The sequence below is a fragment of the Xiphias gladius genome, chromosome 11, assembly GCF_016859285.1.
Source record: "Xiphias gladius isolate SHS-SW01 ecotype Sanya breed wild chromosome 11, ASM1685928v1, whole genome shotgun sequence".
Taxonomy (NCBI): domain Eukaryota; kingdom Metazoa; phylum Chordata; class Actinopteri; order Istiophoriformes; family Xiphiidae; genus Xiphias; species Xiphias gladius.
The window spans coordinates 16,260,679-16,285,489 of NC_053410.1; the positions used below are offsets into that span (position 1 = coordinate 16,260,679).

The window sequence follows — 24,811 nt, forward strand, 5'->3', positions numbered from 1 at the left end:
CTCGTCCATGAATCTTGAGGAAGGATGTGGACTCATATGGATTTATCGCGACTAGAAAAGCTGATTTCACTCCACGCTGCTTCCACAAATCCTTATGTAACACATACATTATCCTAATGTAGTGTGACGGGCAGGTTTTATCATTCAAAAGGAAGAAGTTGGGAGACATGAGTGCAAATTTATCTAGGTTGTTCTCTGGACTCTGGTATCTATAGCCTACTTGGGATTTCAACGCCTACACACACACACACACACACACACACACACACACGCACACACAGTTTAAGACACACGCGCACACATGCACGTTCTGCTGTGACACTGCTCACAGCTGCATTGCCTGTAGGATTAAAGCAATCAGGACATCGCATTGCATTCTCTCTCTCTCTCGCTCTCTCTCTCTCTGTGGCTGTCGTGTGTTGTTGCGCTCCGTTTTGATGGGAAAAACCCAGAAGAAGAAGAAGACGGGGGGGATATGAGCGGGCAGACCGGAGTGTAACGCATTTTATTTTCATCCATTGAACCATCTTGTTGCGCCGGACTTCTATTGTCGGGAATGGGGAGTATTGATTCACTGGAGGGCTGCAGAATTTATTTATAAAGGATGTGGTCAAGTATGTTGGAAAAATAGCCATAGCTTCCGCAGTGTAAGGTAAGAGTATTATAATTATTGTAATTATTATGTATATATATTTTTTAAAAATTGTTGTTGTTGTTGCATGAAGCGCCCGAGGCAAGCTGGGAAGCACATTTTCATACGTCGTCTGTCAGTTAAAGTTTAGCCTCCTCCTGCTAAATGTTTGTCCCCGGGGCTCCCATCCGCTCACGGTAGCCCAGAGTGCCTAACAGATGATTTCTAAGAGCCGATCCCGCTCTCTTAAAGAGGCGAAAATCACTCTAAAGTGCCGGGCGTTGAGCTGCAACTGCACGAGATGTAAGCCCGTGTTTCTCTCGATTCGGGTTTTCCTCCCGCGACGAAATTGCTCTGAGAAGCCGAGGCAATAAAAGTCAGCGTCTGCCGACGTCCGATTTCTCATCCCCGGAATACTGATTTTCGTGCAGCCTCGTCCATGAATCTTGAGGAAGGATGTGGACTCATATGGATTTATCGCGACTAGAAAAGCTGATTTCACTCCACGCTGCTTCCACAAATCCTTATGTAACACATACATTATCCTAATGTAGTGTGACGGGCAGGTTTTATCATTCAAAAGGAAGAAGTTGGGAGACATGAGTGCAAATTTATCTAGGTTGTTCTCTGGACTCTGGTATCTATAGCCTACTTGGGATTTCAACGCCTACACACACACACACACACACACACACACACACACACACACACACGCACATGCGTTCTGCTGTGACACTCACTCTCTCACATTGCCCATGTCTGCATTTAAGCAATCAGGACATCGCATTGCATTCTCTCTCTCTCTCGCTCTCTCTCTCTCGCTCCCTCTTTCTTTCTCACACACAAACACACTTGGGCGCTCGGGCGCGCACGCACGCAAGCTGACACACACACGCACACACACACACACACACACACACACACACACACACACACACACACACACACACACAGACACTCACTCACTCACTCACACACACACACACACGCGCCGGCTCTTTATCAAATTGCATTGTCAAATATGTCAAGCCCTGAATTTCGGAGACGTGCAGGTCGTGAAGTGGACCGAAAGCGCGCAGGAGGAGAGAAGCCATGGTGACCGGGCGGGCGCAGAGAGAGGCATTGTTCAGTCCGCGAATTCATCCTCTTTACATTATCTGTCTTGAGAGGAAACAGACTAAATCACGAGGAAAACAGCTTGATTCGAAAAAGAACCTGGCCACTGCGTAAAATGAGCAGTGGCTTCCCACAGCTCGTGGGGACCGCACTGACTTAGATAATACTTTCACTGTTTCTTCTTTTGACTCGGATATTCTAAATAGCTATATTTGAATAGCTCCGGGGATTGTGCCATACCAAATACGACCCAAATAATAATGTCTAAATGGCTCACATTATTGCCCCCCACCCACCCTCCCCAAACAAGTAAATAAATAAATAAATATATAAATAAAGGCTGAGGCGACCACAAGGTGGCAATGTTTGCACAAAGTATAGTAATGAAGGAGGCAGGATGGGATGCAAAAGACACGTTGCAGGGGTTAAAGTGTCTTTTTTTTTCTATTTTCATGGAAGGATGTGATAAGAAATGTGTGAAGCACATCAGTCAGACTTGAAAGAGAACATCTATCATGTTTCCTGTGTCCTCTGCTTTAACATTCCTTTGTGTAATCTCTGTCCATCTCTCCTTGCAGGCCAAATGACATAGGATGAAGGCTGTTCGAAACCTGTTGATTTATATATTTTCCACCTATCTTCTGGTTATGTTTGGATTAACTGGTGCCCAAGATTATTGGTGTTCCACTCTGGTCAAGGGGGTCATTTATGGATCATATTCGGTGACTGAAATGTTTCCTAAGAACTATACAAACTGTACATGGACGCTGGAGAACCCAGACCCTACCAAATACAGCATCTACCTGAAGCTATACAAGCGAGACTTGAGCTGCTCTGAATATTCTTTGCTTGCTTATCAGTTTGATCATTACTCACACGAAAAGATCAATGAATTGCTTAAAGTCAACGAGTCTATAGTGTACCTGTGCGATTCGAAGAATATTTATGTATTTTTGCTGTATGACAAGAATTTTGTTCAACTGCGGAGAGTTTTCCCTTATGATTATAATGGATTGATGCCACAGAAGCTGGATGAGGAGGAGAAGTCTATTGTGGAGTTTCTGGTGTTGAATAAGGCGAGCCCTAGCCAGTTTGGGTGTCAAGTGCTTTGTACGTGGCTGGAAAACTGCCTGAAGTTAGAGAAAGGGACAGTGGAGACATGTGGGATCGTGTACACAAAATGCACATGTCCTCAGCATTTAGGCGATGGAGAATCAGAGAGTATGCTCATGCTCAACAACGTGGTTTTACCTTTAAATCCACAAACGGAGGGCTGCTTGTCACCCCAACTACAAGCTGGGCAGATCTGCAATCTGAGTGCAGAAGTGAAACGGCCTCCTAAAGAAGGTAAGTATCCTGTCATCTCCCTCCTTTATGCTGAAATATATTTAGACTTAATGGACTACTGTATGCGTAGATAAGACAGTAATCATGTCAGTCAAATGTGCACGTCAGTCACTCCCTTCTCTGCCTTTATTGCATGTTTGAAGTGTGATGGCCCATGAAACAAAGAGCACACATAGATATAGAGACTGCAGTTGGCTCAAGAATGTGTCAACTTCATAACAAAGCTGCCAGAGGAGTTGGGCGTAGTAATGACCACACCGGCACAAACCAAAGCACCTAAAGGGGGTCTTTCATTTGGTTGGATTGAATTCAAAATGCACTATCATTGCTGGGAATATAAAATGGCTGTTTTTGTACACATCAGCACAGAGTTAAAATGGCTGCGAATCCAAAGATAATTTTTGTGTGTTTATACTTTTATGTCAGTGTCATCCATACAAGGACCAACAGTGGTCAATATGGACACATCCTTCGGTTTTTACCGGCATCTGTGGCACATGGAGTGATTGGGATCATGGATACAGCACATTGCTCATGCAATGCAAAATTTAAAAATTGTGGATTAGATTTAAGAGTTAAATTCTTAGTCAGATCTGTAGAAACTAATATATATATATATATATATATATATATATATATATATATATATAGGTATGGCTATATAAACTAATAAACTGATACTATTTTCAAAGCTGTTCTATTATATAGGGATGCTACTAGTCCAGTGTTGCCATAGAGCAATGCAACGTGTTTTCACTGTATTTTGGAAATGAGCAATTAATTAACATTAGTCAAGAGCTTCTAGAGGAATATTATCAGTAGACCCACTTGCAGTTGTAATTCACACAAGTGCATAAATGCATACGTAAAACAACTATACTCTGACACAGGTAGACAGGTGAATGAATTAATAGTTAACAGTTATGATAAGGTCATAATGATTTCGTTCATCAGTGTCACCAGGTAGAAGGGGGAGATTTTGTAGTTAACGCATTGGTGTAGCTCTTTGAATTACAAAGGGAGCCCTTCTTGACACATAGCTGCTTGGATTTTAGGAGATAGCAGAAAAAAACCCTAGAGGAATATGCTGCATACTTCAGAGGTGAGGCGCGTTTACTGTCAGACATAAAGGAGGGGCATTCATCACGGCACACTGAACCAAAAATAATGAGTCAACCTTTAGATTTTTTTGGGGGAAAAATAATGATAGCTGGGATGTTGTGGAGCTATCTCCCTTGTGGCACCTACCAAAATAATAGTTGCTGTAATGGCACCTTAGAGAACAGGTGGCAGTTTTCTAATCAAGAAGAACAGGTGAGCATCGATTGCAGTAGTTCAGCTGTTTGGCTGACTCCTGCTGAGTGCTGCTACATGCTACATCCCATTTTTAGGCATGTTTTTGAAACACACTAAAACATACTTTTTTCTAGAAATATTAGACCTAAACACTACAATGAATAGGTTTTTTTTTTTAATGCTTTTGTAAGAGTTACTCTTGCTCCAAATTACCATATGATTTATCAAGTGGCGAGCCTCCATCAAGTTGGAGGATAAACTCATTTTGAGTATCGTTCACCTACCCCTTCACTAGAGCCCTTAAGCAATAATGCATAGTTTCTGATGCAAATTACCATTACAACTCACCCTGCAGTCAAGCAGCATGTGCAGCAACATCAGAAAGTATGACTCAGCTGTTTATTTTTTTTTTTGGATAATTTAATCATTTAGGGAATCTTATGTTCAAATCACAATTATTACTAGGAAGCATTATGCCTATTTTCACAGAAAAGTCTCTGCTCCAAAATAACGTTTGACATTTTTCTATCAGCATGTTAATAACAGCTTAAGAGCACAGCTTATTTTTTTTTTCCCCCTCTCAGAAGATTTTCCACAAGCTTCTATTTATAGGGTCGGTTGATAGGAGGTTTGAATAAATCCGTTTTCATCTGGATAACGGGGAGATCACCACTGGTTTTAAAAGAGCACTGTGTCTCCTGTGGCATCATGGTGACAGAGTGGGTGTTCCTGATGAAGAATAAAGCATTATAAACAGTCGACAAGGGCTCCATTTGATAAAATTGCTTGTCTTTGATCTTCTCGGTTCCTGGTAGAGGATGGCTTCAGAGCACATCAAAGAAAACCAATGCTGGAGGTTGTATACTCCAGCCATGCCACTGAAATGCCCCACTAGTGTTTCACACAGGCAGAGGATAACAACATTTTAAAGGTTAAAGCTCTTTACTATTTAAGGTGATTATGCAGACAATGGACAGACCACATTCCTTGATACCGTGGCATTTTGAAAACCACAGTGACACGATTAAATCCTAAACAGATGTACTACCCCGATGACTCATTTATGCAGTTTTATTTTTATCACATTCTCCCATTTCATGAATAAAAAGTTGTAAAAGAAGGCAGCACAATGGCGCAGTGGCACTCGCAGGAAGAAAGATTTAATTCTGTCTTTTTTTTCTTGTGTGTTCTGTGTTCATGTGGGTTTCCTCCCACATCCCACACATGCCAGTCAAGTAGGCTGTTTACTCTGAGCTGCCCATAGGTGAATGAGTAGTGACTGAATAGCTCCGATGTCCTGGTGACGTGTCCTGGGTGCTTTCTTGCATTCAGTCCAATGAATGCTTGGATAAGCTCCAACTAGAGTGACTCTGAATTTTGGATCAGAAAATTTAAAAACTGAACTAAAAGGAAGAAAAGGCTTTACAGATTCTCTATCCTGTGATAAATTTAAATTTTCCTGGCGCTTTTATTTTGAAAAGGTGGATCAAGATCACAAAGAGGCATTCAGTAGCCAGATAGCAAGTACAACCAGACATTTTAGTGTATGTTCTCACCCAGCTATCCACCCTTTCCCTTCCCAGTCCTGTGCAGATACTGCTGTTTATAAGTCTACAAGCTTAAAATCCACAAATTGACATTGTACTGTTCAAAACATCCAAAAATTGCTGTTGGCTGGAGGAAATAAACATCACGAGTCATTGTCTTGCTTTGTGGATCAGTCTGCTAGTTTCATTGTTTGTCTCGCTTGGTCGGAATTTGCCAGTTTTCAGGGATCAGGGTCAAAGAGTCTCATTGCTTCAGAGAAATGTGCTTTGCTGCATGCCCTCCAAGGTGTTCATTGTTAACGCCTCAAACGTTCATGTCAAGATTCATCGCTTCTATAGGAAAACTGCTTCGTACAAAGAATTGTGACAGTCACCTCTCTGTTGCCTTTAATATTTTCACTGATAAGCCTTTTTTTTTTTTTCAACAAAGTAATTCTTTTAAAATGAAAAGGGCAATCTGATTTATTTCATCCAAACATTATTTTGATTCTGTCAGAGATTTCAGTTCATATAACTGGGCCCACCTCTACCCGCACTTTCCATTTCTGTGTTGTCATTGACTTATACGTAGTAATGGAAAAAGATGACAAATGTGACAGTGACAGTGAGATTCCTTCTGGAGATTAGGGCTTATAATTTGTTTCGAACTCGATAATGCTACGAAAAAAGTGAAGCTCATAAGTATGTAAAATATTCAAATGAATATTTTATGAGTCCACAATGCCGGCCTCCAAATTGATTGTTAGTATAAGAAGTAGGTTAGTAAAAGCTATGATGTCACAGATTTGAGTCCTGATCTTTTGTTTTTCACTTGACAGAAAATTGTTCACACTTATGAACATTGGTTTGACTCTTACATGCACTAGGCAATTTGTATAATATAAATCAGTTCTTTATTTGGATTCTTTAGCTTTGTTTAACGCGGGTGATTAAAGCCACCCACCGATGCTTATTTGATCATTGCATTTTCTGGCGATGCAGACCATGTGCCATGTGGAAAATGGCAATAGGATTTTATTGGCAAATGAAAAGTGTGTGAAGCGTTCGAATGCAGTGTCACCCACCGAAGTCCTGAGCACTGCAGCAGCTCAGCCTTGCTGCCTCACATAGTGAGGCCTTTTATTCACTTTGGATCTCAGTCAAGTCACTCAGTAGTCACACTGCATTATGCTCACCCCCATTGTTCAGTACACTTGGAGGCCATTTTAGTTCCAATTCAGTGAAGGAGAGAGCTCAGCTCAACAGCCCAGAATCTGTTTTTTTTAATCTTAGACATGCATGATTTTTTCTTTAGCTATAGTAAGTATCTTGAATGCCCCATGTCCCAGTTACCCCTAAAATCCTGAGCTAAATTATTCCAGCTTTGAAGAATTGTACCCTTCTGTAAACACTGTTTCCCTGTTCAGCTGTTGAATTTTTAGAAACAGTATTTGAGCTATGCCCTCTGTGTTCATTCTTCTGTATTAAACATCCTGAGGCAGCTGTGGAAATGCTAAAAGAAGTTGTTAAGGAATGACAAGGTCGACACAAAAAGCGAGAGAGAGATAGTGTAGGACCCTGAAGAATCAGCGTGAAAGTGCCAGCCATCTTCTTTGTCCATGAACTGCATTTTAACTTTTGCCTATTCAAGAAAAGGATGGTGCACAGTGTGGAACAATTAAGTTACACAGCGCTCGGTCTGTTCCAGTCATGTTTTGTGAAACATATACAGAAAACTGCTAAAATGAGGTTAAACATTATACCAAGAAATTACTTAAGGATCTGCAAGACTGAGATTGTTTAGGAGAAGATATTGGATTCTGGAACTAAGTGAGCAGTCCTTTTCTGTGCATGGCTAAAAGATAAAAACTGTATATTCTTAAAATAGCCCAGGTCAATGTTTCTGGATATAAAATTCATGAGGCTCTTAGGTGATTCTTAAGTAATTTAATCAAAGTAATATAAACCCACAAAGACATGTTATTGTGTTTAAAGTTCGGCTCATTGTCACACATGGATGCAAATGGGCTCTTTCCAACCATTACAAATTTATGATTGAATGAAGTATAGGATCCACCACATGAGGCTTGACATGGTTTTTATATTGTACAGCAAGTTAAAGAATTAAAGACAAAAGTTGTACAATTATTTAGAATATCATCAAATAGCATTTCCTGATTATTGTTTTACTAAAGGCCTTGAAAACCAATTTTCCCAATTCCTAACAAGATACAGAAAGGTGACATATTAAAGGAAAAGCCAGCAAAAACTGTCTTAATAAGGTGTTGGGCCACCACGAGCTGCCAGAACAGCTTCAATGCTCCTTGGCATTGATTCTACAAGTCTCTGGAGCTCAGCATTCTTCCAAAAAAAAAAAAAAACACCTCATTGGGTGTTTTGATGATAGTGCTGGAGAGCGCCGTCTTAACACGTCAATCCAAAATCTCCCAGTGGTGTTCAACTGGGTTGAGATCTGGTGACTGTGAAGGCCCCATTATATGATTCACATCATTTTCATACTCATCAAACCATTCAGTGACCCCTCGTGCCCCGTGGGTGGGCATCTGTATCTGCAATGTTTCTTAATTTAATTTGTCACCCTTCTGTATGTGTTCCAACATGAACAATCTAATTTTCTGCCAAAGTTGAATTTGTTTTGGTTATTTCACAGGGCTCAGTATTTGCTCCTATGTTTAGAACAGCCAGAATTTCTGGAATCCTTAGAAGCAAGGGTTTCTTATTATGGCAAACAACTTAAAAGTAAGCACTTTTACTGTTAGTAATATGGTTAATGCTGTACTATTTCCACAGCTGTACCAATACAGCATGTATTGACAGTTGCCTTGGGAATGAATAGGATATGTGGTTCTCTTCTAGGAAGTGCAGTAAAGTAATGGATAAAAGACTAAGACTGAATAGAATTCAGGGTATTTTGTTCAATTTCACTTGAAAAGCATCAGTTTTAGTTTTACTTAATTATTGTTAATCATCAGTCCATTGAGGTGGCCCAGCTATGATGCAAACAATGATAACCTGGCAGTGGGTTGGATGCAGATGAGCTGCGATTACTGGATTTGTGATCTCAGTCTTGAGCCTACGTTTCAACAGCGTGGCAATTGGAAGTCAGAGTGATAACCCTCCACTACCCAGACTGTGTACTGCAAACTGCCTCCAAGTAAAGTAAAGCCTTGTGTTGTCAAAGCTGAACTGCAGACAGGATGCAATGAAATGCAGAATATCTGGAAGAAAAATCTGATATATAATTTAAAAAGTGTGGACATGATTTATGGTCTTCAGACATCTAGAAAAAGCATTACACAGAATAAGAACCAGTAATTACATCCAACAATGACTCTATAAATCAATTTAAAGTTAAAATGTACCTTAAATGCATGACAGTGATGTTGTAGCCTACACTACCCCCAAATCAAAAAGCACATTTTTGATGATTCACTTGAAAATGAAAAAAGTAAAAGAGTTTAACTATTGTGAGCTAAATGTACTTTACAATAATTATATTATTTGCCGATTATAATGATGCATAAATGTATAAGGAGCATTTTACTGTTGTAGTTGGTAGAGAACTGTTGGGAAGTTTATCTATATCAATACATTGTTTTTATGAGGTCATTGCATATTTTGTAAAATAGTAATCTGAAAAGTAACAAGTAACTATAGCTGGTTGTCATAGTTATTTATTATATATAATAAATATAGTAAAGTAAAAAGTACTATATTTCCCTGTGAAGTTTAGTGATATATACAGTAACATGTAATGGAAATACTCAATTATAGTACAAGTAATTCAAATTTATACTTGAGTATAAGTACTCTTACTCAGTTACACTTACAGCCTCCAACCTACCGATTTCTTAAATTAGTACATCAACCCAGGGCCCATCTCCATTATTTCTGCAGTGTCATGGAGGTGACAAGTCCACCTTTTTTTTTTTTTTTTTTTTAACTTTACAGCCTACAATAAATACAATTGTAATAAAATGCGTGAGTAACAGTTGTTGCCCATAATAATGTCATATTAAGGCAGGAATCGTAATCAGAGTAATGGGTTACGTATTGTAGTATCTAATTCTCTGATGTGAGGCAGCCGCACTTCTTGTCCTCAAAACTGTAGCACTTCAGCAGTAAAATCCTGCATAAGCAATGAGGGAACGTGCATGTCTGATTTATTAGCATGCAAATTACACCTGTATGCATGTTTTTTGTTATGAATTCCAAACAGTGGTAGATTTGTGTGCCTGCACATCCACGCTGCACCAACTCCCAGAACTACTCATAAATTCTTCTTGAAATGCCACAGATTCGCCTGTTTAGCATTCAAGCTCTCGTTCAATTCTTTCAGCTTTGTCCATTAAATAAAAATAACACAAAGCAACAAACCTAAACCACCACTGCGTTGTGTAAATGTTGAACTGAGGTTGGTTTGATATACCGTTTGAAGATTTGGTATTGCCACCCTAGTAAAGTAAGATATAAAAAGCTGAAAAGTAGCAGTTCTTTACCTTATCAGTATCTTATCTTTTATCTATTTGCATAAATTCTATAATTTCTTTTAAAGAAATGTAATATTTCCACATAACATGTGGTCTGTCCTCTAAGTGGCTGCAATCTAGGAAACATTTGAACAGTGAAAGGTATTAAAGGTTTTGAATTGTGAGATTATGTCAATGAAAAAGGCTATTTCGCTCAATGAATAATTTACAGTGAATGGGTCTTAGCTAAAGCGCTTTTTTGTTAAATATCTTTTTGGTTTTCCCTCTGCGGAGGACTTATTTTACATCTCATGTAGCACACTGGTGCTGCATCAGTTTTGCCATAGTATTTGCATGGCTGAAGCTGAGGTCGTTCTTTGACAGTGGCTCCATATGGTATACTACTGTGCTGTTTCATCTCACAGCAGCAACGCATACTCATCCTGAAACATTTACATTTGTAATTGCATGTCTTGCTTTGACACCACAGTCTCCAGTCTCTATTTTGCAATTTATGAGTTAAAGATAAGTGGACCTTATAAATCAAAGGAATAGCCCCCGTTGTGCTCTTGTTTCCTTTGACTTCAAAAAGGTTTCTATACGAATGCAAACATAACAAGTCTCTGTAGATGAAGAAGACTATCTCATCTTCTTATTATACAAATTAGATTTGTTTATTGCAATCATATGCATAATTCAGTACAAACAATCATTTCTGATTCCTTGCCGTGAATAAAAGAAAATATTCCTGCAGTCTCATCCAGGAGAAAAGAGGGAACACTGTGAACCTCTTTCCATTCAATCCAACTGGAACTGAGTGTAAAGTGAAGGTTTGGTATCTTTGCTTCACAGCAGAAAGGAGCAATTCAGCTCAATGTAAAAACAAAATTGGACAACAGCAACTGCAATTGGACAAATCTCATATGACAAATTCATTTAGAATGCAAAATCCTTCAGAGTGGGCCTCAGCAACTGCATTATTCATCCTTCTAAGAAAACATGAACAACATTCACAAGTCTGTTACAGCTTTGACCTACAGTTCTGAAGCGAGGGCGAATCTTTGAGGCTCCTAATGTGGATAAAGACTGTCAGATGTCTTGAACATTTCTTGTCATTTTTTAAATAAGCCAAAAAAAAAAAAAAAAAAAATCATATTCTAACTTTTGTGTGGGCTGGGTTAATGTGGTAACTTTTATCAAGCCCTTGTTGTGCGGTGCCAGAGATGTTAATGTAAATTATGCTCTGCTTTCAGCCTCTCAGTTGCATCTTCCTGCATTTCAACCCAGTTAGTTCTGGCCTGTCATTGGATGGCTATTCCAGCCCACAGAGGAGAGGCATTTGCATAAACACCCACCCACAAAACCTGGCAAATGAGTCTGTCACTCAAAGACACTGTCTGTGTGGTAAAGTGGAGGCAAAATCCAATTCTTTTTTCTCATTGGGCTTCTGTAGCTGCTCTCACTGGCATTCCCTCTGCAGGCTATGGCAAGTGTCCTTATGTAGCTGTAATGGATGTTGCCTTTAAACTTTCAGGTTATACTATGATCTAGGGCGGCATACACACTTACATAATCAGTGTCATATAACAATATCATGTAGTTTACACATTCCCACTATGAGTTTTAAATTTTCAATGCAATAGGAATTTAGAAATTAAAACTGTATTTTTCATTATGATATCAATCAAGAACTGATACCATTGTACACTAATAGATTTATAAATGTAATATAAAGTCTATTAGACCTTAAGTGCTGACAACTGCTATTTGAAGCATTTACTTTTATGGTGAAGAGAATGAGCTTAAATACAACTCGTATGCTAATACCACTCAGTAATTCACATATTTTTCCTTTGATCCCAGATAGTCAAATTTAGAACTTTTAAACTTTTTCCTAACGCATTTTGTCAGGATCAGGAAAAGCCAGGCTGAACTCATGACCTTTTTTTTTTTTAAATTTATTTTAATTTTATTTTTGGACTCCTGTACCTATCTGCACACAATTTCTATTGGGTGCCCTCTTTTCCATCCTTCTCAAATATCCATGGGTAGGGCTTCTTCTAATAAGAAACTCCAGTGCCTTTCGTAAAAGAGAAAAGAGAGCTAAAATACTATATACAAAGTAATTAGGATACAAAAAAATGAAAATGAAAAGCAGTAGTGTAAATAAACAACAGGCATTACATAATGTACCATAGGACGAACAATAACAATACCAGTTGTTCATCTAACCACATCAGTGTTCAGGCAAGATGCGTTTTGTCTGAAGAAGGGTGCATCATGCTTACTGTCTATTAAGAGTTTTTAACCACTATCTCAGAATGACAAGACTTGTTGTGTGCAACTATAATGACAATAAAGTGGAATTTAGGTTTAAGCAGTGAATAGTGTTCAGCTTTTACAATGCAGTGTCATTCGTACTCCACAGCGAAATCCAAAGCCAACACACAAATCAGAATACATCATACACAGAGGCTGGCAGCATACATCGCAATAATTAATCATGAATTTTCATAATAAATATAAAAAAAGTAATAATATTACTAATTGAAAAAAACACATTGATATTAGTTTTGCAGTGATCACTGATCTGGCCTGGATCAATCCACTACCATATCAAAGTGATATGAAAATCTTAGTTTTTCTTTTAACCATGTCATTCGTCTTATTTGTCTAACTGGTTCAGTTTGTTATCAGGCTTTTTTTTTTTCTCCTGTTCTGCAGGACTTAACAACACAATTACAAATGCCTCCATTGCGCTGCACCTATAAGAACTGCTGGTAAATACAGACGGCATAAAAACTGTTTATACTGTCTTATTTTTTACTCAAGGTATACAATTATTAATTATATCTTCAGGATTTTGAAAGAAGGTCCTTTCGGGTGGCAGCACTAATTCTTGATAGATGGATGATGGGATATCTCTGGAATGGCCATTGCAAACAGAGACAGCTGACATTTGCTTGCACTGCCTGCATGTTTCCATGGAGCATTGTGGATACTCAGCTCCTCTCACTGTAAAGCAAAGTGTTACGTAACGCAGAATGAGATTTTAAAATTATCACTCTGCAACACTTTTGTGCCAGACTGTCAGCTTGTCTACAGTACAGCTCTCCGTCCTTCATAGCACAGAGAGAAAAGACTCTGGCAGTAAATCTTTTTTGATAACACACCACAACCAATAATAACAATAATACTAATACTAATAATACTAATACTAATACTAATAATAATAATAATAATAATAATAATGAGTGCCTGAGTATATGTAAAAAATGGCTATGCTTTGGAAACAATTCTATTTGGCATATCCAGATAGTGATCAGACTATTTCATCGAGTCTGGACACATGGGAACTTAATTTACAAATCAGATCTAAACCACAATCATGGTTGTGCTGAAATCAGATTTGAGTAGAATGTCTGGATAGTGTGTGTCACAGTCTGCGTGTTTCAATCAGATTTCACACTGAACGTTAGATCACTAGCAACCAACTCACCACCCCGATGTCACATTCACGGCATGGTTAGCCTGCAAACATCGCCGCACATCTCAAACTCATCTGTCACCGATGCTGTCTGGTGCGGGGGCAGGGGTCTGCACCACATCTAGATAATATTGCTGTGGCATGAAGAGTGAGACGGTTTCTCTTGGCTCCTCATCTGGCCTGCAGCACGCTCGTCTGACTCTGCTCCACCGTTTAACATACCTAGACACTACTAAATCATTACTATAGCAACCAGTGCAGATGGGTTAACAATGCCTGAATTTACAATTCCTAATTGATCACTTGCAAACAGCAGTGGTAGTGTTTAGAAAACCTAAAGTCACTGGTTAAAGTTAGGGAAAGACTGTGCTCATGGTATCAGAGTCATGTGCCTTGCTGTGTTATAGGAAAATCACACTTCTGTTTTTGGGCCTTAACATAAACATGGCTCATTTTCACCTGCTTGAACAAACAACACGTGCCATCATTTTCCCCAAGAGGACAGTCTGTGTTTTGTCTTTGTTTTTCTGTATTATTTTAGCAGCACCCTAACAAGGTATTAAAATGAAGAACCCCTGTTCTGCCAGTCTATATCGTAGAAAAAGTGATTGCTCTACTTGAGTATTTTATATCATAAACATGTTTTTTTTCCCTAAATAATCCTTAATTGTTAATTTACTCACAGTCTCCTTGAAATCTCAGTGGCAGCATCAGTGTGAGATCTCTAAACACAGTAAAATGAGCAAATCGCACTCCACCAAATTAGTGAAAGTCTGCTGCAGGGAGCCCTATCCATTTAGCCAATACAGAGGACACATCAGATGGTTAGATGCTCTCTGCAGTATTTTATTAAAGAGAAAGAGCCTCAGAGCACAGGCGCCATAATGAAATGTGACAGATAAATCAGAAGCATTTGGGAAATGGCTTTGGATTACTGAATCAATACTGTACCACCACAGGTAGTCCAGACTTCCCAAACCTGCTTTGTTTTAATAGCGTCGCCAGTAAAATCCTTCAGTTTGGCTTGGGACTTTGTATCCTCTGACATCTCTGGTCTGTAATTTCAGTTTTGTTTTTTGTTTTTTTTGCACAGGTCTCACAACAAAACAGGCTACAGTATATTTGAAAAATGAAAGCAAATAGGCAGATGGAGTCTAACACAATCTCAAGCTTTCAAATATGAATTACAGATAATTCTTACATTTTAATTAGTAAGTGGCAAGTTTACACCTGCGGGAAATCTTTCTGGTTAATGTTCCCACCTTCCTGCTATGACGTATCAGTGCCTGCGTTCAGTACTTTGTGACACCACTGTGAGGGGTGGTTACAGGAGCATCAAAATGTCTAACAAAAAGGGATAAGTGTAACAGTGATCTTCATCTTCATGTTAAGTTATACCTCAACCATGTGAAAAAGAAGACTACTATGCTCATACAACCAGTTGAGTGTACAGGGTTTTGTCACTGTTGTATCATTGGGCACATTATGCTCATTCAATTGCTCACAAAGTCAAAGGCTGGATTTTTAAAAGCATATCTCTTAGTATGCACGATGCCAACACATAAATAAATGACACAGAAAAACCCAAATAGAACTCCATCTAGTATCAGTATATAGTATCAGCCCGTGATTGAATTATGCAAGAGGTAAACCAAGCATAGTGAGTCAGTATCAGCATTGCTCCCTCCGATGACAGAGACGTCTAGTGTGGTGTGAGGCAAAGTGTTCAGTACTGGTAACTGTAGCCATGCTGTGGCCTTAGTAACCATTTTCCATGTCATCTTTGGGTGGTCTGCTTATTTGAATTGGATGTATAGCCTCTCACATGGGTGATATAAAAGGAAAAAAACAAACAAACAGTGGTTATAGCAAATTCTCTACAAATGTCATCATAGTGAGTTCATTGTCTTTTCTAAAAGAAGTTTTGGTGTTAAACAATGTTTTTCCTTGAGCAAGTTGAAGGGATGAAGCATTAATGGTAGATTAAATATCAGCATTACAACATTTATATTTAATATTAGAAACATTATGCTTCATTACACTTCATAGACTCATTTTTTGTATCTTCTGTGGCAAATTATTTATGTTAACAGTGGCTGCTAGCTACATAAATCATCATCATGTTTTGTTCACTGCTAGTAAAACTAGTCATAACTAGTCTGCTACAACAGATCTACTCTAGTTAGTGTTTTAATATATTTACACACTGCTAACAGCTACTTTAATGAATCTGACATCTTTTGATGTGATCTTTTAATTTGTTAATGGTGAAGGTGGCCTCAATTTGATCATCTTTTGACAAGATGAGAGCATAATTTTGATTTGATATTTACTGTTTTCTTCAAAGACTAGTTAGATTAACTTCTATTTCCACTAGTTTTGCTTTCCTCTGGAGAGTGTCTACCACCCTGAACATGATGTAAATCAAATATGGCTGGCATGTAAATTCTGTATTCACTTCTGTAATCTGTTTAGTCTTTGATTTGGTGAATTCAAAGACACCTTTGTTTCCAGAGGAAACATTAATAGATCATTTCTATGTGTGAAGCAGTTTTACAAGCCTTTGATTGTGTCTCTTTGAAATGTACATCTATGAAAAGAGGTCATGAGACACAGAGCGGCTGTGTGTGTGTGTGTGTGTGTGTGTGTGTGTGTGTGTGTGTGTGTGTGTGTGTGTGTGTGTGTGTTATATCAGGCTAATGAATATAGAGCAATTGGCACTGATGTGATAATGTAGAAAATGATCACCCTGTGATTCTTATCCCTCTTCTGAGCTGCATTTGGTTTCTGTCACTATTAATAAACATTTCTTGCGTTTCAGTGCATAACAAAACGATCTTTTCTTGTGCTGTGCATTTTTCCTGCTTTAAAAATCAAATCCAAAGGCAGTGCATATGGAATATTGAAACTTACAGGTAGAAGTCTACCACAGTTGTTAAGGTTTGACTGCATAATTCTGCAGCCACGGTATGTTTTGGGAAGCAGAATTCAGCACAGGGCACCGCAAAAGCTGAAAGCCAAACCTTCACCAGGCTTATTTTAAGTTCTGATGGATTCAACAACATCAGTATTCCTTGATTAAAAGCTGTCTCTGTGCTTTGCTCTAAAATGTATCAATGCAGGGATGACGGCTAGAGGCCATTACTTGGTGGACATCCTTGTGTGTCAACTTGTCATGTTGTCACTCACTCATGCACCAAAAACCCGTTTTTTCACTGTGCTATGTGCAGCACAGCCAAGTAATACAAATCTGCCTAAGTTCTTTGGAATCTATGCAATAAATATAGAGGGGTTTTTAAATGTAGTTGATAAAATAAATAAATGAATGCATCACTTTTGGTTTATGAGCAAAATATTTTGTTACATAATTTAGAAATTTAGCCAATTTATTCAAGCCTTTACATTACATTTGATGCTATTTGAGATGTTGGCACACAGCACAGTAGATGCCACAGCAGAGGGGTAATAAAATAAATCATAATGGTTTTATTGATTCTTTCCTTCCAAAACTTGTTTTTTCCACTGATAGACAGATTGCTACTGTAGCAACAAAGGTGAAAAATCTTTCAGTTAATCGAGATTGATTTGTACTCATTTTACAAGAGATTAACATTTCATCTCAAAATTAGAATTGCTGGACTTTGCCACCGTGAAATACATGAAAAAAAAAAAATCCTTGTCATAATAGAAAGCCAAAGCTTTATTTGACAGAAGTTGCATTTGTATGGCACATTTAAGTAAAAGTAAAATTTCCAATTCCACACATGCAATGGCACCCTCCCTTGAAGTAGTAGCAATATTAAACAAACCCTCAATTTTGTGTGTGTGCTAATGTCTCTAAGAGCACTGGTATCCATGGAAACCATTGCTGCAAATGGATGAGGCATTTAGAGCCAGTTGTGCCATACTGTACAGCTTCTTTAATCATTGTTCAAACTGAAGGTTTTACAGTTGGTGTACGTACAACAGAACTCTCTTCATAAAGCAAATTCTGCCTCTACAGTGAATAAGGTGACCCCTGCAGTTGTGTCAAAACCGGTTGAAATGAAACCCAAACTGACTTTGCAGATGGCTTTTGTTAAAAAGGGCAGGCGTACAAAGGGGAATGTTAGTATGACAATATGAATATAAACCTTCTTTTCGCCCATGTCAGGCTACAACAAATATCAAGCTGTACTGTATATTGTGGTTTTGATTTGACACTTGAAGAGAAAAAGACCGGAACACACAACACAAATACAATTTTCTTCAAGGCAAAACTCAAATACTTCAATTCAAAATTCCTCAGCCAAAATAAGCTTTTGTTTACATGCTTTGGGTCATATTGTGAACTAATTCTCAGTTTTTGTTTTCTGTGATATTTCTACTTACCATGAAGCAAATGTGACTGTGGCAAAGATTTGGGTTGTTACTTGTACTTGCTGGTGCACTTGCACATTAGCGGTAGTGTTAATGATGGTGAAAGAGTTTGGACGTTTCTCCTTAGACCTGATTAAATATATAGCAAAATGCCAAATAGTAGGCCAAGTCTTTATTTGCATGAGCGACCAAACCAGTTAGTCCCATGATTTATTTGATGCTGGCTAATTTGAAAACTATTAGCAAAAGCAATGTATTTAGGAAATCAGATTAATGTATGCTACACAAACCAAGGTGAAAATGTTCAACTTTTAAATTTCTGCATTCAGGATCTTTTCTGTCACTGTAAAATACTCTCAGGAGGAATTATCACTATGGATTGGGACAGAAAATTTACATTAACTTAGATAAGTTTTAATTTTCTCATTGATGTTCGATATGATGGATGCCGCATGTATTCCCTTTCAAACAAGAATACAATTGAATTAGAGTGTAATTTTACCACTGGAAACTTTGAGTGCCCATTCAATCCTGTGTGTATGACCATAAGCCCAAACAAATCTATGACGTTACAGTTACTGCAGCTGCAGGGTTACTAAGCAGTGATAGAGGCATTTCAGGTTTCTTTAGGCACCAACACCTGGACCACTACTCTGTGGGTTTACCACTCTATGGGCACATTTATATGAAAATGTCTATGCCCTGCTCTCACACAGTGCTCTAAAGCTTATCATTTAGCAGGTGCTTTGGAGCCTTGAGATCCTCCAGTTAAAGAGCTCTGCTCATCTTTCCTAACCATCGGCTCAATGGTGTCCAAAGCTCAACTGTTGGGATGTTGTCTCAACAGTTACTGAAGTGCTATAATTGCGGCTTTTTTCTCCGATGTGAGGTGAAAATTAGAAGAAAGGGGGTGCAAGAAGAGGATTAGAGCCTACTTGGCCATTTGGCAGAGTGAAAGTACACATACTGAGTTGCGGGACCAATCATTACAAAAAGGATTTTGTAAACATTGTTCTTTGTGGGTGTCAAGAGATGCAGCGTTGACATTTTTTCCGAGTGGCTCCAGATAAGCAATAAAGCCTGAATATATTTTCATACTAACACGAGCTTATTTTGTTGACTTTTTGTCTCACACTTTCACTTTGGACATTACAGAGTTGACCTTAGCTTTGCGGCCGTAGAGTGTAATCAACATATTTAAGGTCAGTGTTACCCCATATCTTTGATCCAAGAGACAAATGAAAAATAGTGGCTGAAGACGCTGATTTTGTTATCTGTGTCCTGAGCAGACTGAAGCATTACAATAAGCCTCGGAGGTCAGGGTCAGTGGGCGGATGCAGAGATTGCTCATCCGAATGTCAGCGCTTATCACAGCAGCTTGTTCCAAAGTGTGCATGTCTGCGTGACCGTATTATAGTAAGTCTCCATCCATGAGGCCCTACTGTTTAGTCCATAAGGTGAATTTCACCCTCCACTTAGTATCACAGTCTCTACCCTCCAGTCTGCAGTGCACTTCTCATAATTTGCACAGTTTACAGATTGCTGATTGGAAGTGTCTTTCTTAGAGCGACATTAGCTGTGACATATGTTGCTGGCACAGCAGTAAAGGGTGGACAAGAGATGCTAATGAGTTAAAGATTATTGGTGGATGCTCCCTCGCAGCACCACTGTTGGTTAAAGGAAGGAACAGAAACTCATGACAGAACTGAATCAATAGAATGATTAAAGGCTTTGAAAAAGCAATTCCTCCAAATTCTGGATTTGTCAATTTGAATCATTTTCTTATATGTCATAGACTAAACTTGTAATCAAAAAGCTAATTGATAGACTACATAATAAAATCATTAATTGCAGCCCTATACCTTATATGGTGTATCATAAATGGAGAAGGTGACCTCAGTGCAGTGCATTATTCAATGAAAAGCCCCACAGTTGTACGCAGGCCAGATGCAGAGACACAAATAGCAAAAGTCTAAATATCTTGGAGACCAGACCAAGACCTGCAAAATCAAACCAACAGGTAAATTAACACAAGGGACTTGTATAGAACTATAATGAAGACAAAGGCCTTAGTCACATGTCACATAGGTGGAAAGTATGAATTAAGTCTTTCATTTAGGTTTAATGCACGTGCTGTATTGACTAACATCTGCACGTGCCAGCATGAGGCCCAACCAAACACTGCAACAGCAGATTAGACTGTTGGCACAGCTGAATTTTAAGCACAAAAATTAGAGTATCTTCAGAAAGAAATGCAAATAACCAATTTTATATCATCATAATATTCAATAAAATGTCCAAAATTACTGAACAGAAAAAAAACTTTTATACACTGAAATAAAAAATACAGACATAAAATCAATGCTTGACACAATTATTGGTCACCCTTTTGATGAATTTAAATTAGTACCTCAAACAAAATTAAAAAACAAATAAAACTCCCCCGTGCTTAATTTTCAGTGTTCAAATGACCTGAATTAACCAGTGAGTGATGGTTTTACTGCCTAAACAGGGGCAGAATATTTCCAGTTTCTTTTTTCCACAATGGTGAAGACAAGAGAGCTGTCCAAGAGCATCAGAAATGCTATTATCAAAAAAAACATCAATTCCAAAGGCTATAAGGCAATCACCATAGATCTTCAAATCCCTGGTTCAACAGATTGTGATGTTATCAAGAAGTTTCACAGTCATAAAACTGTTAAGACACTTCAGGACGTAGTGCTAAGAAGATGCTCAGTGAGAGAAGTCTGCGAAGGTGGTGTGGATTGTGGGAAAAACACAAGCAGGACACCTAAAGGGCTTCAGGCTGACCTGAGCCATCTGGAGTGGTGGTGTCTGCCCGTACCATACGCCGCACACTGAACCAAGTAGAAAGGTACAAGAAAACAAGACTAATGTTTGCAAAAACTTTCATAGATAAGCCTCAGTCTTTCTGGAATAATGTTCAATGGACAGATGAAACCAAACTAGAGCTCTTTTGGAATGCAGTGCATTAGTTTGTTTATAGGCGGCAAAATGAAGCCCATAAGGAAAAGATCATCGTATCTACAGTATAATATGGCGGAGGTTCTATCATGCTGTGGAGCTGCTTCGCTGCCTCTGGTACTGGGGGCATTGAATGTCTCAAAGGACTGATGAAATCAGCAGATTACCAAGGCATTTTAAGAGCGAAATATGTTACCCAGTGTCAGAAGGTTTTAGGCGAAGGTTTTGGGTCTTTTAGCAGGACGACGACCCAAAGCACACATCCAGCAGCACAAAAGAAGGCTTGAAAAGGAAAAGATGGACTGTTTTAAACTGGCAAGCAGTGAGTCCTGACTTAAGTGCCATTGAAAACATTTGGAGAGAGCTGAAATCTGCCAATGCAAAAAGGACTCCTGCAAACTTAAAAAAGCTTGAACGCATAGCAATGGAAGAGTGGTAGAAACTAATAGCAGACAGGTGCTGTGTTTGTTTTATTTCACTATTATGCAAGTTTTGCTATTTTATTTTCTTGTGCTCAGGGAATTTGGACAATTCATTAAATATTCTGATTATACAAAATTGGTTAATTTGAAGTTATTTCTGAAGATATTCTAAATTACAATAATTTCAACCAGGATTGTATAGCTATGGAAAAATCAGCTCACGTATTACGTGTAAAAATGTTTCCACACTTAGTTTAAAGAAATCCAATGCGCAGACAGCTGGATATATGCTACCGGAGCCTCCATGGGCTGGATTTTCTCCACACTTGCTTCTCTATTGCCTGCACTTGCTGAGGTAATACTGTGATTCAATTACATCAGAAATTTTCCTTAGGGTCTCGCCGAGCTCAGCGAACCATTCACAAATGTATTTGACAATTCAGATATTGAGCCAGGAGTTATTTTGACAAAGTGGGCAGGCAGAAATGTGGATGGTGCTGGGTAGATCATTATCAAAGTTGTGATACCCTCGAACACACAAACACATGAACGTCATGTCAAGAGAGGTGCAGACACTGCAGTCAGCTGTTGCTGATAATAGTGCAACAGGGTTTTGGTATGAAATGCAGTACAATATAGCATATATAACAATTTTGCATCATGACCATTGTGGTTGTACTATGAGTGGAGGAACCTCAGAAAATTGTTACATGAAACAAGAGATTTTAAGTTATTTAACTGAGTGGTTGATTAAAATGAGTAATTTATTATTCATGAGTAATTAATTTCTTGATTTGATTTAGTGGGACTGAGAAAAGTAAAAAGATATAATCATGCAAGAATATGCATGATTACAGATGTTTCATAATCAGTGTATACAAGTACATTAACAGTTAATCGGGTGTTCCTCAAATATCTGTAAAGCCTAATGCAGCATCTTCTTTTACTGTATTTGCTTTGACTGGCCTCATAATAATATTGATTTCTTGCGGGCGTTTTATTTTTCTTTTCTGTTATGATCTCACTGTGAGTTGAACTCTTAGAAATCTCAACTTTCTTTGAGCTGTGATTGACTTAACTAGCAAAGTTAGTTAAATCAGTCACACCTGTCTCACCATCACTGCGTGGAACTGTTGTTCTTCTCCTCTTTTTGGTCAATGTGCGATTTACTAACCCTATCATGATGCTGCTTAGAGGGCTCTCATGAGTGCTACTTTGTACGGGCACAAAACACACTGAAAAAATGTCTGCTTATGCTTTCCGCCCTAAGGCCACACTTGCTCACAGAGAAAATCATGGCACAATATTTTTTTGTCCTTGAGGGGAAGAACATATTTGGATGTTTGGCCAGTACTTTATTTGTGCCCGTCCTACAAATGCCCTCCATCAATTTCTTCTTGCGCTGGTCTGAAAAAGCATTGATTTATCGGCCTCGCGGCATTTTTGGACATTAACAGTGAAAAAACAAATTTGATCTCAGAGGGAATGTTGGTTTGTGTCCATTTTTGCAGCTTGTCAGGTGTGTAACTCCAAGCCTGACTGAATTCTCAGATGGACTGAAGCCATCAGCACTGACCAGACAGATGAATGCAAGCAATGAGATTTCTGCTGGAGTTTGCCTTTCAGGACAGAAAGGCACTGGTGAACTTAGTGTGAAAGAGGTATTTGGTCTAGACAGTGTCTCCCTGCTTTAAATGCACAAAGCTGAAGCTTTGTTTAGAAGGCCCCTCACGTTCTGGGGTAGGGCAAAGCCTGTCCAACAGGGAATGTCAGAATACCTCCTGTCTTTAACCAAAAAAAAGGGAGCACGCTGATTCCATTTAATTATTCAAGACCTCGGACAGGCAAGACAAAATAAACGCCACCCATCAAATAATGTCAGTGCTGGCTTCGACAGAGTAAACACCTACACAAATCTGTCACTACCCGTGTATGTTAATACTCCGTTTCTCATGAGATATATCCATTTTAAAATATTGATTCTATTTCTTTGGAGATGTGTTACATGTATATAACTTTTAACCCTTTTTTATCCAAGATAAAAGTTGATTTGTGATGAACATAGTTTTTAAAGTGGGACTCCAGTAAAATAATTAAAGAGAATGGCACCTATTCAGCACCAAAGCTTTATTTCTGGTGTCTTGTAGAAACTGTATCAAGCACTGTAGTCAGATTCATACAAACTATATTTTCTTGATTACAATATACTGCAAAGCTAGTTTGCCGACCAAAATCACAGGCATGTATGTTCACACTGGCACCATCTGGGGACCACTAGCTTCACTGAAAGCACGGTTCTAATTTGGGCTGTGATTTAACCAATAAAATGGCAAAGCATTTTTGCACACAATCAGTGAAACTACACTTTATGCAAGAGGTTTATGCAGTGGAAAGTTTGCCCTTTAAAGTCTGCACAGCAACACTGTGGGAGTGGGAGAAAAAAACAAGATGAAAGACCTAACTGATAAAGCCAAATGTTTAACAGTAGTTCCCAAAAGCAGATTAATGATAAAAATTCAAGCACCATTCCTCCTGTTTAAAAAAAATGTACCTGAAAAATGGCTACATTTCTCTTCTTTAAAGATATATTCTGTGTCTGAAGTGCCCAGAATGTGACAATAAAACCATTCGGATACAGTGCAGCTGATGCTTCATCAGATGTAATTTGCTTTTCCATCCATTTCTGATGCTATTCATGGGATTACAGTTTCCTGGCTTATAATGGTGTGAATGTTGTCTGAGTTGAGTAACTGGCCTGTGATTGTGGAAACAAACACATGTGAAGCCTGCATGCTGTACCACATTGTACTTTTTTGATTGATACTGTGTATCACCTTTTTGCTGCTGTTAAGTTCACATAATTATTTGAATGACTATATTGATGAGAAGAGGCTAAGATCATTAATGATTTAAGGTGTTAAAAGTTTGATTTCTGACTCCTTGCAAGCAAGTAATAGTAACACGTTGCCATCTTAGTCCATTATATTATAAGCTCGACAAACACTACAGCGTAAACATTTATTAATTTGCTCAACAAGCATCTCTTTGTGTTTGGGGTTGCATGTACAACTTGTTTGGCCTATAGATATCATAAAAGTGACAAGAAAGACGTGTGGAGAGGGTTTAAGTTGCAAAAAAATGGTTGTGAGCCA

General features: G+C 38.5%; 1 protein-coding gene across 3 annotated transcripts in view; it reads left to right on the forward strand.

Moving 5' to 3' along the window:
* The first annotated feature begins 556 nt into the window (after positions 1-556).
* adgrb3 (adhesion G protein-coupled receptor B3) overlaps positions 557-24,811 on the forward strand; it is a 115,797-nt gene continuing 91,542 nt past the window's right edge. For all 3 annotated transcript variants that reach the window (XM_040140138.1, XM_040140140.1, XM_040140139.1), the window contains exons 1-2: positions 557-652; positions 2,326-3,094. In XM_040140138.1, the coding sequence (XP_039996072.1) occupies positions 2,341-3,094 (754 nt within the window). In that variant the 5' untranslated portion in view covers positions 557-652; positions 2,326-2,340. The remainder of the gene's footprint in view (positions 653-2,325; positions 3,095-24,811) is intronic.